This window comes from Nansenia antarctica, assembly GCF_963989245.1.
Source record: "Nansenia antarctica genome assembly, chromosome: 6".
In the NCBI taxonomy this organism is placed as follows: domain Eukaryota; kingdom Metazoa; phylum Chordata; class Actinopteri; order Argentiniformes; family Microstomatidae; genus Nansenia; species Nansenia antarctica.
This window is the reverse complement of record NC_137676.1, coordinates 57,826,264-57,842,914: the sequence shown is the minus strand read 5'-3', so window position 1 is coordinate 57,842,914 and position 16,651 is coordinate 57,826,264. Positions and strand designations below refer to the sequence as shown.

The window sequence follows — 16,651 nt, the reverse complement described above, 5'->3', positions numbered from 1 at the left end:
AGACGGAAAGGGAAGGGAGGGGGGAGGAAGGAGGGAGGGAGGGAGGGGGAGAGGAAGGCACGGCACGTTGCACAAAGCGCAGCCCATAATGATGTGGAGGAGCTGAGGATGGGTAGGAGAGGAGAGATGGATGGGTAGGAGATGAACACGATGCTCGTCTCCTCGCCTGTGATCAGAAGCCAATATGGTCTGTTTCCGGCACGCCTGTGAAGACCGGTAGTAGACGAATGGAGACAGAGAGCGAGAGAGAGAGAAAGAGAGAGAGAGAGAGAGAGAGAGAGAGAGAGAGAGAGAGAGGTGATGAAAGAAGGTCTGTATAAAATCCTAGAGTATGATTTAGCATTGGCCTTCTGCCAGAAGAGAGGTTCAAACAAACATATTATGCTCATGAATAGATAGTCCATATTTTATGGAAGTTTAAGTAAAGGAGTCAGTGCACAATCATATCTGCTGAAATACAAGATGAGTGGCATCCATGTGAGTAGCCTAGTGTGTGTCATGGGTGGGGCTGGGTGGAGTTGGACTTTGGAAGGTGGGCAGATACAACTACTGAATTAGATCATTTTATGGGGGCTAACTGGCAGAAAGTTGTTATTTGATTATTTGCACTTGTATTGTGTATTGTATTGGTAGCCCACTGCAAACGTGTTCAACCCAAACCAATCACAAGACCATCTGTGTAGACAGGGATACACAGTGACAGATAGAAGGACAGACAGACATATATACAGACAGACTGATAGAAGGCAGACATATAGACAGACATATACACATTTAGACAGACAGACAGACAGACAGACAGACAGATACACATTTAGACAGATACACATTTAGACAGACAGACAGACAGACAGACAGACAGACAGATAGATACACATTTAGACAGACAGACAGACAGATAAACATTTAGACAGACAGACAGACAGACAGATAAACATTTAGACAGACAGATAGACAGGCAGACAGACAGACATACAGACAGTTAATCATCATGAGTAATCAAGGGGACCCATGTTATGTCACACCTCCTACACTGGCGATCTGGACCCTCAGAACTGCCTCCTGGTGTGAGTAAACCACAGTGAGGCTTTCCTTTACTACTCCCACACCACCAGCTGTGTGTGTGTGTGTGTGTGTGTGTGTGTGTGTGTGTCTCTGTGTGTGTGTGTGTGTGTGTGTATGTGTGTGTGTGTGTGTCTCTGTGTGTGTCTCTGTGTGTGTGTGTGTGTGTGTGTGTGTGTGTGTGTGTGTGTGTGTGTGCGTGCGTGCGTGCGTGACTTATACATGCCTGTATGACGGGCATCTTTAATTGTGTGGGCTCACTGTTATGTGTGAATGAATGCGTTGAGTTTGTATGTATGTATGCAGGCTTGCCAGCTGGGTGTCTGCGCGCGGCTGTGTGTGTGATGTTTGTCAATGATTAGACATGTGAATGACTGTGTCCATCCTTATTGCTTGTCTTCAGGATGTGTTCCAAGCGTCAGTTACCCATTACCGTTGTTATTAGGTTTGTAGTCCACACATAGATGTTTTGCTACTAAGCTCAAGGTCTGGCCATGCGATGGCGTTGTGTGTGACGTCGTAACTGTCCCATTGAGAGTAGCCGGGGGCTGATCAAACGGGCGGACAAGGGGTGGTGTGTGTGTGTTGCTAAGGCAACGGCGAGCCTTTACGTCCCTCCGGTCCAAGATCTGTGGCGAGGGTTGGGGGAGATGACGTGCCGGAATCAGCCCCGTGGGGGGCCAGGTAATGATGGAGTTCAAGTTGTAAAAAGACAGATGGACGTTAAGTTGTGCAAAGAGTACACATATGGACTCTTATCCATGCGAGAGAGAGAGTGCACTGCACAAACACACACATACATACAATGTAGGGAAGTTCCATTGATTCTCATGCTTATGCTGTAGGACTGAACAATGGAGTAAGCAATGTTTACTGTATAATAATTTGGGGATCCTGATCAGGTGACAGTACAATTACAACAGCACTACAACTGCTAATGGCCCCTGGCCCGAGCATAGATGACTTTTTCCTGTTGTGACTGGTGGAATCGTGGATAGATGATTCACTTAGTTCAATGTAGTTGTTGTAAGTCGTTTTGGATAAAGGCGTTAGCTAATGCCAAAAAAGTCAAATGTAAATGTAAATGGACACTCACATTCACATGTACACACACATGCGCATACACACACACACACACACACACACACACACACACACACACACACACACACAAAAGCATCTTCATGTTTCTCCCTGTGTTCAATGACAAAAGCTATTGTGCCTGTCTGTCCTTGTCTCGCTCTCTCCACAAGTCCCTCTCTCTCTCCCTCATACAAAAACCCTCCCTCTCTAAACACGTATTCTTTCTTCAATTCGGCGTCATTGCTTCCGATTGACCATACTGCAACACTTCCTCTCCCTCTCAGTACCATGTGGCAGTTCCTGTCATATTGTACAGTGTGCGCGCAACACATCATACAATGTATCGTGTTTTAGCTGTACCATAGCCACTGAGTCGATCTGTGCTGTACACTTAGGGCTGCTTTCCTGGACACAGTCCTGTACTAAAACATTCCCAATAGATAAGCGACCTTGGGTCTGTGAAAGGCATTATTATATAAATGTAAGTTATTATTATTATTATTATTATTATTATTAGATGAGTATCTTTAATTGTGTGGGCTTACTTTAATGTGTGGATGAATGCTGTGAGTATGCATGACATACACACACACACACACACACACACACATAGGTTTCTCCTTTCAACTCTCACGCTATTGAAGACGCTTCGGCTTGATCTACGTCTGGGAAACCACACCTTAGTGTACGCTTCTTCTACTCAGTGTGTCAGGTAGTTGTATAACACTGACCCACATGTTGAATGTAAGCACGTGTCCAGTTTTTCTTCCTTTTTCTTCCTCTTCTTCCGCCATCTCTCCCTCACCCTGTCCCTCCCCCGCTCTGCTGGGCTATTGAGCTCTCTCTCTCTCTCTCTCTCTCTCTCTCTCTCTCTCTCTCTCTCTCTCTCTCTCTCTCTCTCTCAATTTAATGAGCTTTACTGACATGCCACTGGGCTGTATTTGCTGGGCTCTATTAATGGTGTAATAAACAGTCTTGTTTGAGTACAAGGTTGCTGGTGGTATCCCTTTGGAGTGTGTCTGAAATATTATTGCTCTCTTCAAGGCAGGTCTTTTTCAGCTCACATGATGGCACTTGACCTGCTCATTCACACTTAATTACACCACATCACACATCTTAACGATCAATCTATCGATCTCTCTCTCTCTCTCTCTCTCTCTCTCTCTCTCTCTCTCCTTACCGTACAATCTCTCTATCTTCCCTCAACAAATATATTTTCTTCCTATAACAGAGGAGGCTTCTACTGGAATACAAACAATCATCTGCCCACCCCCCGAATCTTCTACTCTGGCCACCACCCCCAAAGTCAACCTTTTCGCCCCCCTGCCCTTTGGACCCCAATCTCCTCCTATTCCCTATTCCCTCTTCTCCACTCTCCTTCTGCTCTCCCTTCATCTTTATTTTTAAACACTTCGTCTGAGGCACGTCTAACTGATGACGCAGATGGGAAGGCTTTGAGATAAAGAGGGAGAGAGAGCAACAGACAGACAGACAGATACTAACCACAGAGAGAGAGAGGGAGAGAGACCGAGACCGAGAGACAGACAGACAGACAGACAGACATACACTAACCACAGAGAGAGGGACTGCACTGGAGGGAGGGAGGGAGGGACAACAGTGTGTCTTATTTTAAATAATTTTGCCATTTAGCAGACGCTTTTATCCAAAGCGACTTACAATTACGAATTACAGGGACATTCCCCCTGGAGTAACTGAGGGCTAAGTGCCTTACTCAAGGACACACTAGTAGTGGTGTGGTTTCAGGCGGGATTCGAACTCACAACCTTCCGATCACAAGTCCAACTCACTATCCACTAGACCACCACTACCCCCCAATGTGTCTTGACGTGCACATGGTCATGATCACGCATGTATTACCACTACTCAGCACCTACCTCAGCACAGGCAAGACAGCAAATCAGCAAAATTACTGGTGAAATGACCAAGAATATCTGAAAATAGAGCCCCTTGTGTTCAGATAGATTACCAATTACAACCTGCGTTTTGGATTCGTACAGAGGGAAACTGTCCGTTTTGAGGGAAAGACAGATACAAAGAGGGAAAGACAGATAGAGAGATGGAAAGACAGATAGAAAGAGGGAAAGACAGATAGATACAGACAGACAAATAGTGAGAAGACTGGTATGAAGTCTTTCACAAAATGTAGCCTTAGACAGAGAGGAGACAGTTCAGATGCTCTTAAATAGAACTCTGAGCTGAGCGGGTATTCTGAGACCTGAGCTAGTTACCATTCCACTGCTTGTCTTACTTGTCAGACATCACCCTAGTTTGACAGACTACTGCTCCACTGAGTTCTTTTTCTCTCTCTCCCCAGCCCCTCTCTCTTTCTGAATGATGAACACACCCACTCGTTTGTCTGAGGAGAGGAGAGAGGAGTGGCATATCAATCTTAGATCGTTCAGCAGAAAAACTTTTCATAGAGGCAGAGAATCAGCATCAACATTGTGACGCAGACAACAAACCATCATTGTGTGTGTGTGTGTGTGTGTGTGTGTGTGTGCACGTATGCGTGCACGTGTGCGTGTGCTTGCGTTGACGTGTGTGACACATGACACGACACACATTATTATGACATTATTCACATGCCATGTGTATGTACGAGGACATGTAACAGCTTAAGGGAATCTTTTAAAAATATACACTTTGATTCATTAACACCACTGCCAGAGAGATGAAGGAGAGAAGGAGAGTGATATTACCAATGGAGGGATGAAAGAGAAGACGAGACACAGCAGAATGAAGAGCAGTAGGTTCAAACTGAAAAAATACACAAACAGGAGCAATAGGTGACTGAAAATATGTTTTCTGTACTGGTCAATTGAAATAGAAACATCTACTATGTCTCTCACCTGCGTGCATTTAATGTCTTGGCCCCTGAACCTCCCTCAAAAGGAACTCCAAACAAGTTCTCATTGAGCTCAGCTGAACTCCGCTCTCTAGTGGCTGCTGATATTAATTACAACGTCTCATAGAGGTACCGATGGTGAGGATGACGTTGCCCCTAGACCAGTGGTTCTCAAACCTCTCCTCGGGGACCACCAGCCGTTCCACATATTTGATCTGTTCCACCACCAGCACACCTGATTCAACTAATCAAGTACAAATCATAATTGCTTTGCACTTGATTAGTTGAATAGATCAAATATGTGGAACGGCTTGATTAGTTGAACAGATCAAATATGTGGAATGACTGGTGGTCCCCGAGGAGAAGTTTGAGAAACACTGCCCTAGACACAGATCTAAGGTCCGTTTTGTGGTTTTCCCTCCAATTGTTTAAAAGTTAGGATTTAGCAAGTGGATTCTAGAGCTGAGCCTAAGGGCAGCCTAACGTCTGCACAAAGAGTGCGTGGCAGCTTCTCTCTCAGACCTCCCACAGACCACTGGGATGACTGTGACTCGGTTGTGACCACTCATCTAACTCAACAATTAAACCTCTTCGCAGAGCTGTCTAACCCCTGAGGGGAGAATTGATGATGAGAGGGAGGAAGGAAGATGGAAGGAAGGAAGGAAGGCGCACACACAAACACGCATGCAGACACACACACACACACACACACACAAACCCCCTCACTTAGTATTACACTCCAGGAATCGTATACAGCTAACCCACAATGCCGAGCTGCATTGGAGAGTCCCAATTCTCAGTGTGACATCACTAGCTGAGCAGAGTGTCTTGTCTGGGGCTGGGGGGGCGAGCGGCCTGACGTCAAACCTGCTCCAGTCCATATTTAGCCTCACCAAGGAGGAGGATGCTGCTTCCTCAGCGGTGTACCGCCACCGTCTATTAATAGAAGGATGTGTGATAGGAGCTGATACGGCAAGGGCGGTGATGTCACGTTTTCCTTCCAGGTTTGGTGGAAGAAGCGGGTGCAGGAAGGCAGGGAGGCAAGGAGAGAGGGGATGGAGCCAGGGAGGAAGAGAGGGGAGGGTTTCCTGCCAGTCAATTAGTAGAATGCAAGTTTGGACGGTTGCAGATCCAACAAAACAAAGATAGAGTAGACCATTGTTACCGACATGTGATGTTGATTTGTATTAAGTCTTAGATATTATTAGAAATGCAGAGCCCTGCGTAAATAATGGGATAGTGGAGCATTTAGGATTGGTACAGCCTGGAGTAAGCCTGTTTAAGCCTGGGAGTGACTGGAAAAGCAACTGGCCTTGGTACATACGGCATAAGCCCCACTATGGAAAGCTGGTGTTTATCTAGTATTAATTCTAGGCTTTGCATTTGCCTACTATTGGTGTCTGTCAACACGAGGACCAAAGGGATGAAAGTCAGGAAAGCCAAGATCAACAGTTTCTAACATCGTGAAGTAAGAAAAAAAAGAAAGCACTGGTGAGCTCGACAATCACAAAGAGGCTTGTCAGGCCAGGGGGAAACGTCTACAGTGGAGAACCGAAGAATCCTCTGTGTGAATTTGTCAGAGATTACCATCTGCAAAACGCTTCACCAGCCCAACTACAGACACTGCAAAGCGCAAACCACTAGTTATCTTTAAAAGTCTAAAACGCCTGCAGAGGTCTGGAAAAAGTCTTGTGGACAGATAAGATGAATATGATCATGCATCAGAGGACCGTTTGGAGAAAAAAGGATCTGCCCCAAAAAGTGCAGCATACCATCTCATCTGTGAAACATGGTGGAGGGGGTGTTATAACTGCTGACGGCAGCAACAGAATGTATTCTGTGTGTACAGAAACAACTCCTTTACAGAAGCAACGTGTTTCCTTGAGTACAAGCAAACCCCTGATTTACTAGATGGTATTTCATCATACTTTCTGTGCCCACCACAATTGTACAGAGTGGTTATCTGAGTTACCGTAACCTTTCTGTCATCTCCAACCAGTCTGGCCGTTCTACGTTGACCTCTGACATCAACAATGTGTTTTTCTTTGTTGTACCATTCTGAGTAAACTCTAGAGGCTGTTGTGCATGAAAATCCCAGGAGATCAGCAGTTTTAGAAACACTCAAACCAGCCCGTCTGGCACCCACAATAATACCACTGTCAAAATCACTGAGATCACATTTTTTCCCCATTCTGATGGTTGATGTGAACCATACCTGAAGCTCCTGGCCCCTGTATCTGCAGGGTTTTATGCATTGAGCTTCTGCCACAATATTGGCTAATTAGATAAGTGCATGAATGAGAAGATGTCCAGGTGTTCCTAACAAAGTGTTGAGTGTGAGTGTCGTTGCCATAGGAACTAGAGATTCAGGGCCATAAAGCCAAGTCAATGTTCAGATTGAAATCCAATTAAATATGCATTTAACTTCCTGATGATAAGATTTCAGGCAAAAAGACCTCAAAACCAACAACTGAAGATGCCTGGCAGAGCATCACTTGGGAAGACGCCCAGCTAATTGATGACCAAATAATAAACATGAGGTATTTTATTTGGACATTATGGGCCGGTTTCAGAGACAAGGCTTAAGCCTAGTCCTGGACTAAATCACACTTTCAATGTAAAATCTCCATTGAAGATGTTTTTTAGTCCAGGATTAGGCTTAAGCCTTGTCTGTGAAACCGGCCCTATGTGTTTTTTCCAATCCTTTTGGAGCCCTGTGATATTTGTACAAATGTGTTGTACAAAAATCTGAAAACAAAACCCATGGAATTAAAGCTGAGAAACACTTCTCCTTGCTTGATTGGTTTGAACACCCCATAGTATTGGTTTGATTTCAGTAGGGAGTAGAGAGCTAAAATAAGACAAAATGCTTTCCAATACTGACAGAGGGCACTGTACTGTATAAGTAGTGTTGTTAGTGAGTGAAAATAACAGGTATTTTATCAGTCCAATACAAGTGGTAGTTTATGATGTGGTGTGGGGGTGTTATTCACCACACTCCCCAGCGTTTTCAAATGCCCTGTAGACATGGCTCACAATCACACAGGAGACAAACACAAAACTGCTGGATTATCAAGGAAGTAGAGCTGAAGTCAAATGGGTGTAGTAGAATCTCTTTATTAGGGTTTAGATTGAAGAGGGTGCAGGGTCAGTGAACAAGTTGTTTGTTCATTGGCAGTGACAGAGGAGTGGAAACCCCACCCTCCGTCAGACACACACACCCCCCCACACACACACATCGCTGCCCCTCGTATCAGAGTCAACGGGGGGCGCATTTGTGCCATTTCATTTTGGGGCTTAATTTAGGTTGAAGAGAAATGGGATGGTAGGATGAAAAAAAGATCAGTGTGAGGGGGAAAAAGAGAAGGAAGGGAAGGGAGGATGAGTGGGGCATGAAAAACAGACAGAAAGAGAGAGAGGAAATAGAGAGAATATCTATCTAAAGCCAGATCATTATTATTGTTGTTGTCGATAAACATCATTGATCATCATTTATGTTGTTTGCCTATCTGTCCAATCTAGGCAGCATGCTGCAAATCTTATTTCGCTACAAGAGGGCGCCGCTGTTCAATTACTTCCTAATATCTCCCTCCATCCCTCTCTCCCTTGCTCTAAATCCTACAAGATCTAACCACTTAAGATGATCGGGGGGGAGGATGGGCAACGTTTTCTTTCCTAGGGGGCTTTCTTCCTCTGCTTCTTGGCCTTCCCTCCTTCTACGCCTCCTCCTCCGCCTCCTGGTCGTTGTCCCCCCTCACCCTCGCCTCCGTTCCCTCTCTTTTTCGCCCTCTTTGTATCTCACTTGGAGGCCATGGTGTAGCAGCCGTGCTGGTGCCACTGCATGTCGCGGATGCGCCTCACGGACTGGAACTGGGGGCAGCGGGCGCCGTACTCGTTGAAGTGCCTGTACTCTCCCTTCTCCAGCAGGTACTGGCTACCACGGTAACCGGGGAACTGGTAACCCACCCAGCTGCACAGAAGGAGAGGAAATATGGAGAGAGACAGAGAGAGAGCGAGAGAGACAGAGAGAGAGAGAGAGAGAGAGAGAGAGAGAGAGAGAGAGAGAGAGAACCAATAGGAATGATAGAGTAGAGCAGAGCAGAGAGAGATAGAGAGAGAGAGAGAGAGATTTGATGGGAGAGAAACACATGGAAACAGGCTGTGAGAAGCTAAATAGAGACATCGATTTGTTGCTGCAAAGCTCCAGGCGATCCTCTGTTTGTCTGTCTGTTTGGTCCAGTCTATAGTAGAATCAATAGGGAGCTTGTTGTCTTGCTATTCACAAAAAGGCCTAAGTCTATTCTTGCTCTCACTGTGCAGATATATTGGGGAGGTGATGCTCACACACTACACTATATAATACTCCCTCTTCTAAAACCCCACCAACCCATCCGTATCCTGTTATGACCCATAACCCAACCCATCCATATCCTGTTGTGTTTCTAATATTAGAAATCTCCCGATATCTGAGGAGGTGTGTCGGCCTGTAGAGACCAATGGTAAGATCATTCGTGTTCTTCTACTCGTTTCTAGAACAGTCCCCTAGTCTGCGGCGTGGGGCGGCGGTGATGTCGGTTGACCACTTACGTTCCGCAGCTGACCATCACACTGCCGACCCTGTCGGTGAAGCCGTAGGAGAACAGGCTGGGCACGTCGTCGTCCATGATCTCCATCTTACGGCCCTTGAACTCTCCGACCTCGTACAGGCAGATCTTGTGCTTCTCGGGGTCCTAGGAGAGAGGGGGGGGGGAGGGGGTAGGGGGGGGGGGGTGGAGGATCAACAGGTTGATGAATGATCAGAGGTGATGTGGAGGGATGGACAGATGAACCAGGAAAAACTACATAGGATAGGAGAGGTCATTATGGATGACCACAGGTCGAATAAGATAGATAGACAGAATGTAATAATGTGAGCGACGGATAGATAAATCATATGAAGGGATGGATGGATGGAGGGAGGGATTGGAGGGCAGTACCATGCGGACGGGCCTGAAGGACAGCAGGTAGTCGTTCTTCTGACAGTTGCTCCAGGAGTCCCAGCGGGGGTACTCTCCCTTCTCCAGGATGAACATCTCACCACAGAAGTTCATCTGCTCATAGCCCACGAAACTGAGAGTGGGGAGAGAGAGAGAGAGAGAGAGGGGGGGTGGGGGGGGGAGAGAGAGCGTTAGAGACTGAGTGGAGGTGTGTGTTGTAAGAGTTAACCCTCATCCTTTGCTGTCTCCCATCTTCACCCTCTGCTAGTCTTTGCAGTGACTGTTGGTGGGGGGGTTTTTGGAACATGATGATGGATAATACGGTGTTTACTTTGAACACATCTCATGGTGTCCCACAGCAGCGCTGTGTGGACGTGGGGTGCTCTGTGTGGATGTGGGGTGCTCTGTGTGGATGTGGGGTGCTCTGTGTGGATGTGGGGTGCTCTGTGTGGATGTGGGGTGCGCTGTGTGGATGTGGGGGTGTGGGCGGTGGGGTGTTTACTCACGGTCCACAGTGGACGCGCACGGAGCGCACCCTGTCCATGCCCATGTCACAGACGTTCATACACTCGCCTCCGATCTCAATACAGCGACCCTGGAAGTTCTCCTGGTCAAACATGCACATCTAAGAGACAGAGAGAGAGATAAGAGGGGGGGGGGGTCAGAAATGTGGAGAAAGAGAGAGAGAGATGGGTAGAGATAAAAAGAAAGAACATGAGCACAAAGAGCCAGGGACAGAGAGCAAGGTAGAAGAAAATGATTGGAATTGTATTTCAATTATGACACTTTCTTTTGAGGCTTAACTCTATGCAGTAAGTTCCTCTGATGTAGTTTTCTTTGAACACCCCCACACACACATAGCTATGGCAACTGGTGAAGACCTCAGAGCATAGGCAAGACGTTGTTGTGAAAACAATGTGTTGGAAAATGCTAATTACTGTGTAATGTGTGTGTGTGTGTGCGTGTGCGTGTGCGTGTGTGTGTGTGTGTGTGTGCGTGTGTGTGTTCTTGTGCGTATGCGTGTGTGTGTGTGTGTGTGTGTGTATTAGTCACTAATAATTAGTGTGTGGGCAAGATCTTGCGTGTACAGAGACTAGTACCGTATGTACAGTATGTACAGGGCTTTGCACCTGGTCCATTTGCAGCTGTGTTTGCCTGAGTGAGTGTGTGTGTGTGCGCGTGTGTGTCTGTGTGTGTGTGTGTGCGTGTCTGTGTGCGTGTCTGTGTGCGTGTGCGCATGTGTCTGTGCGTGTGCGTGTGCGACTGTGCGCGGGTGTGTGTGCTTGTGCATGTGCGTGTGCGTGTGCGTGTGTGTGCGTGTGCTTGTGTGTGTGTGTGTGTGTGTGTGTGTGTGTGTGTGTGCGTACCTTGTAGGACATCATTCCCATCTCGGATCTCTTTCCCTGGGCGGCCTTGCCGTCGGTCTGGGAAGCAGCCTTGGTCTTCTCTCCTCCGGTGGACATGTTGACTGGCAGACCAGAGGAAAGGATGGAGAGAAGGAAGGGGGGGGGGGCATTTAGGAGGAGAAGAAGATGGAGGGGAAGGAAGAAGGAAACAAGAGAGAGAAAGGGGTTTGGTGAGGAAATAGTTCCAATGCAGTGGGTTACCACAGGAGGGTGCCACCATCACTATCTAGACAGTTTTACAACAGTAGTCTAACTAACAGTAGTCTAACCAACAGTAGTCTAACTAACAGTAGTCCAACCAACAGTAGTCTAACTAACAGTAGTCTATACTCAAACTAACTCAATATCTGTTCCAGAGACCTAGCCAGTGTGCTTTAGCTGTAATACAACTGTCAATATTGAGGATGACAAAATGGATCAGTTTATTCCATTCTGGACATGGAACATTCAGGCTTCATCTGGGTTGTAGTATCATAGTCAACCACAAGAGGTCGCTTTTTGCTGATTCGCATAGTTATGGCTATCACTATGTGCCGAGGTTTACCAGCGGCCAGGTGCTTCCAACCTAGTGATCAAGCCTATTTGAATTTCCACAGCTGGGCTTTCTAGTCCCATCCTGTAGTATGATTTCCAGTTTGTTTACATTCTGCAGTTCAAAAGGTGGCGAACTATAAAGAGACACACAGTGTCAAATAGCCTCAGGTTCCCAACAGGTTCGGTTTGCTTTCAAGCGCTTTGTGGTAATTGTATTTGTAGAAAGTTCCCTTCAAATCAATATCCAATTGGATTAGTAACTTGGATCATGCTAGCCACCAACCAAATTCACCTGGATAATGAGAATATCCCTCACTCTGAACCGCACCCTTAGAATTGTTTGGCCCAATTTTTTAAGGACTGGAGTAAGCAGCCGGAAAAGCAATTGGCCTTAGCACAAACTAGCTATTGTTACTATGTATCGGATGACACTACCATAGCCATGTTAATAACAGTAGCGGCTAACCAACTTAAATTGTAGTGCTAATGTCTCAGCCCATGCTTAGCTGTAATCAGTGTCAGTGATGACACATAAATGCATAAATGTTATAAATGCATAAATGTTATAAATGCATAAATGTTGAAGAAATACCAAAGATGGCCATAGGAGGGCACAAATACAACCACTATTACAAGTCAGTTAATGGTCAACGCAGAAGCCAATTTTGCCAAAATCTGAATTAATGAAATGATTTAAGACAAAGTAAGAGTGGATAAATACAATGTACTTGGGTTTTAGGCTTTTCCCTACATCATTTTCCTTCTCAGTTACTTCATTATAAGCATTTAAAATTATAAACATAAGTGTGTGTGTGTGTGTGTGTGTGTGTGTGTGTGTGTGTGTGTCTGTCTTACCTGTGGTGGTGGTGTGTGTGTGTGTGTGTGTGTGTGTGTGTGTGTGTGTGCCTGTCTTACCTGTGGTGGTGGTGTGTGTGTGTGTGTGTGTGTGTGTGTGTGTGTGTGTGTGTCTTACCTGTGGTGGTGTGTGTGTGTGTGTGTGTGTGTGTGTCTTACCTGTGGTGGTGTGTGTGTGTGTGTGTGTCTTACCTGTGGTGGTGTGTGTGTGTGTGTGTGTGTCTTACCTGTGGTGGTGTGTGTGTTCGGGAGTAGACTCGGTCGCTGTGGCGATCTGTGTGTGAGTGCTGTAGTGGGCCTCCCTGGGCTTTTATATGCTGGCGCTCAGTGAGGGGGGATTAGACTCACAGAAACAAACCCGCTGAGCTCACAGGCACGCAAGAATAGAAATCCCCCCATCATCAAAGAGAGAGAGATAGAGAGAGAGAGAGAAAGAGGTAAATACATAGGCATGGAGTGTCGGTGATGGAAGTGCTGCCACTATGCACAGATCTACTAAGAGTTATCTGTTTAATCTGTTTAATGTGTTAATCATCTGTTTCATTTCTCCCTTATTATTGTTGGACTAAAACATGTATCATGATTTTATTTTTTTCTACACTTAATTTTGAGATGAAATTCCCTCTCTTCAGTTATTTGACCATTTGTGTTGTTATAATCACTGGGAAATAATTATGTAAACTTTGCACTGAGGCAGGAAGCTGTCAAAGCTGGCCCCTAGTGGTTAGGTTTGGGGTAGTCCCCCCTATAATAATAATAATAATAATAATAATAATAATAATAATAATAATAATAATAATAATAATAATAATAATAATATAATCAATTTACATTGCAGTGAGAGCATACATTTTTCGGTATATATGGTCCCAGCGCGAATCAAGCTATTCCCATCATAACTCCTGACCAAGGTCTTCGACCGAGATCTTCCACTTATTCAATTGATTCACTTACAAGCAGAGATAGTGTGGGGACACCTCTTTGGGTCTTCTTCTTTTCAACTTTGGGTTTGGGGGTACGGACAGAGAAATGAGGGGTGAGGATAACATCTGCCAGAAGCAGGGGAGCGATTGAACAAGCCAGACAGAGAAAGAGGGGTGACATAGATGGATAGCAATGAGGTTATTGGCAGATATTTTTTGCATTTCATCTTAATACACCAACATGCGCTGTGTTGTTTGCGTCTGTGTGAAATGTATAAGGTGAATACTGGTATACCAAATAGGCTCAAGGTGCTATAGACCAATCTCAGTCCTCAGAACACATGGGTGACGTGGGAAACAAGACTTTCAGGGTGTGAACGGCGGCCATTTTGGAATGCGTGAGCTCATCCATGGTGAGCAGCTGCGTGGGAGGAGCATGTGAGGCCGTTGGTGATGCCCAGTGAAGGGGAGAAAAGGCCAAAGAGTGTGTTCAGGCTTTTGTTTGATCCATTTACATTTACATTCTTTGGCATTTAGCAGATGCCTTTATCTAAAGCGACCTACAACAAATACAGTTCTCTAAGAAGTAAGTGAGGTGAATCATAAGTGAATCATCTATCCATCACTCATCTCCAGACGGTCCTCAATTGCCCTCTCTTCACTCCCACAAAACCCTGACCTCATGACCTTACCAGGAGAAGTTCTTGACCCTACAGTCATAGCGTCAATTAACATTTCTGGCATTTAGCAGATGCCTTTATCCAAAGCGACTCACAACATTTGTCTAAGTAAGTGAATCATCCATCAGTCATCATAAGAAAAAGTAATCTATTTGATTGATTGATTGAAAACTTTATTAGAAGATTTGCAGAAGTAGGTACATGAAAGTACATATTACATACAAGGTCAACTAAAAGGATAAAAACCCAAGAAAGCCACTGGCTTATTTCAATTGGGGTCCTTGATTCTCAATTCATCGTTACATGTAAGACAGACAAAAAAAATTAGTACTATCTACAAGATAATACAGACAAATAACTATTACTATCTACAAGATAAACATACATCCATCATGGGAAGAACAATACAACAAAACATAAGGTATGTACAGCGGGTAGGACAGGTGGGGACATACACCACAGGTGGGGGCGGGGGACAAAACACAAAGTATGTACAGTGGGTAGTTCGGGTCTTTTATGCTAGGACCAGGGGCCATTGGCAGTTACAATACTAAAGAAGGAAGAATTATTATTATTATTATTATTATTTGTATTATTTTTAATGTATAGAAACTGTACAGGGGGGTAAGTGGGGGTCCAATGCTGTAGCTAATCCTGGCATTTTCTGTTATGTTTACAGTCATTTAGCAACTCAGAAATGTCCGGTGGTGAATTTCCTGAATGTTCCAAGCAGTATGATATTTTTCTGCCCCTCACCTATTGTTCTCAAGGTTTTCAAGGTCTTTCAGGCAAATCATCACCCTGGATATTAAAAAACTCTTTGTGTTGTTTAATAACCCAGGTATGGCCTTGAATAAAGTGGAAAGTCTTGTACAGTAACAGCATTACTGTGACATACAGCACAAATAGAGAAAGTGAACACTGAGAATTGAGGACAGATCTGTGTGTGTGTGTGTGTGTGTGTGTGTGTGTGTGTGTGTGTGTGTGTGTGTGTGTGTGTGTGTGTGTGTGTGTGTGTGTGTGTGTGTGTGAGAGAGAGAGAAAGACAGATAGAGAGAGGCGATGGAACCGGGGAGTCAGGTCCAAACAATGTTCTAGTTCAAAGGTCATGGGGCAAATGAGGTAAGCAAATCTGTCAGGGCGGGGAGCAGGGGGGTGGTGTGGGGAATTACCATGGCAACCATGCCCAGAAGCTGGTGCCACAACCAACATGGAGGTGGGAGGGGGGGGGGGGAGTAGCAAGGCCAGCGGTGGCTATGGGCAGCGCTAAATACTGTAGATAGACATAGTCACAGTGTATGGACCTACAGTAAATACAAATATGAGATTAAACATTCAAACATGCCCACGGAATATCAACAAAGGAAAAAAATAGAAAATGTCAACTTTTGAGTGGGTGGGCAAGACGCATGTTTGCCCATAGCCACCGACGGCCTTGATGGCAACTATAAACCGGTCTGGGGGCTTGGGTAAACAGTATTCTATCATACATTATTAAAGTTATGCAAATAACTACCATTTCAAAGTGAATAGAAATGTACAGTTTCAAATGATATTCATCATAACTTGAGTTCAGATCGTGGACACGATCTGCACAGGTGGTCATTTGTGTCATCCTCATTACATTCCACTTGACTTGCATTCCAGATACAATTCTGTGGTATTTCCTTTTGACAATTAGTATCCGTAACTGATACTGTAAACGTTTCCAAACATTCCCTAACATTGGACTTTACGTACACACACACACACACACACACACACACACACACACACACACACACACACACACACACAGCCTCTCCCAACTCCACGCCACTGGGAAGCCAAATCCTTCTCATTCTCTACCTATAGCCCCGGTCATTGTTGCGCTATACGATGAGCACTGCTGACCTACACGAATATAACGGTGTTGGCCCCACCCCTGGGCCCCCCATTCACTGCACCCTGGGCCCCCATTCACTGCGCCCTGCTGTCTCTGGCCCGTGGCGCATACAGGCGGCTTACAGCGCGAACTGTATTATGTGCTGAGTCGACAGGGCGCACACGTTCACATAGGGGAACAAACACGAGAGAGTGGTAGAGAAAGAAGTGGGTGACTCGCGTGGCACACGCGCGCGCGCATACACATGGCACACACCGCGCACGCACAGCCGCGCGCGCGCCCCGGAGTTGTCCACACACAGAGAAACGCGCACACGCGCGGCACGGTGTCGCCACGGGACACGCGCGGGCTGCTGTGGGCGCCGGTATAAAACGGAAGCGC

The 16,651-nt window shown here is 45.7% G+C and overlaps 1 protein-coding gene across 1 annotated transcript; it reads right to left on the bottom strand.

The window, feature by feature from the left end:
* Nucleotides 1-8,809: 8,809 nt before the first annotated feature.
* Nucleotides 8,810-13,184, bottom strand: crybb1l2 (crystallin, beta B1, like 2; the record flags this gene model as incomplete). The annotated part of the gene is given in 7 exon segments (XM_080535168.1): nt 8,810-8,981; nt 9,599-9,741; nt 9,988-10,120; nt 10,494-10,612; nt 11,355-11,455; nt 13,010-13,106; nt 13,110-13,184. Coding segments are annotated over 7 exon segments (840 nt in total).
* Nucleotides 13,185-16,651: the final 3,467 nt, after the last annotated feature.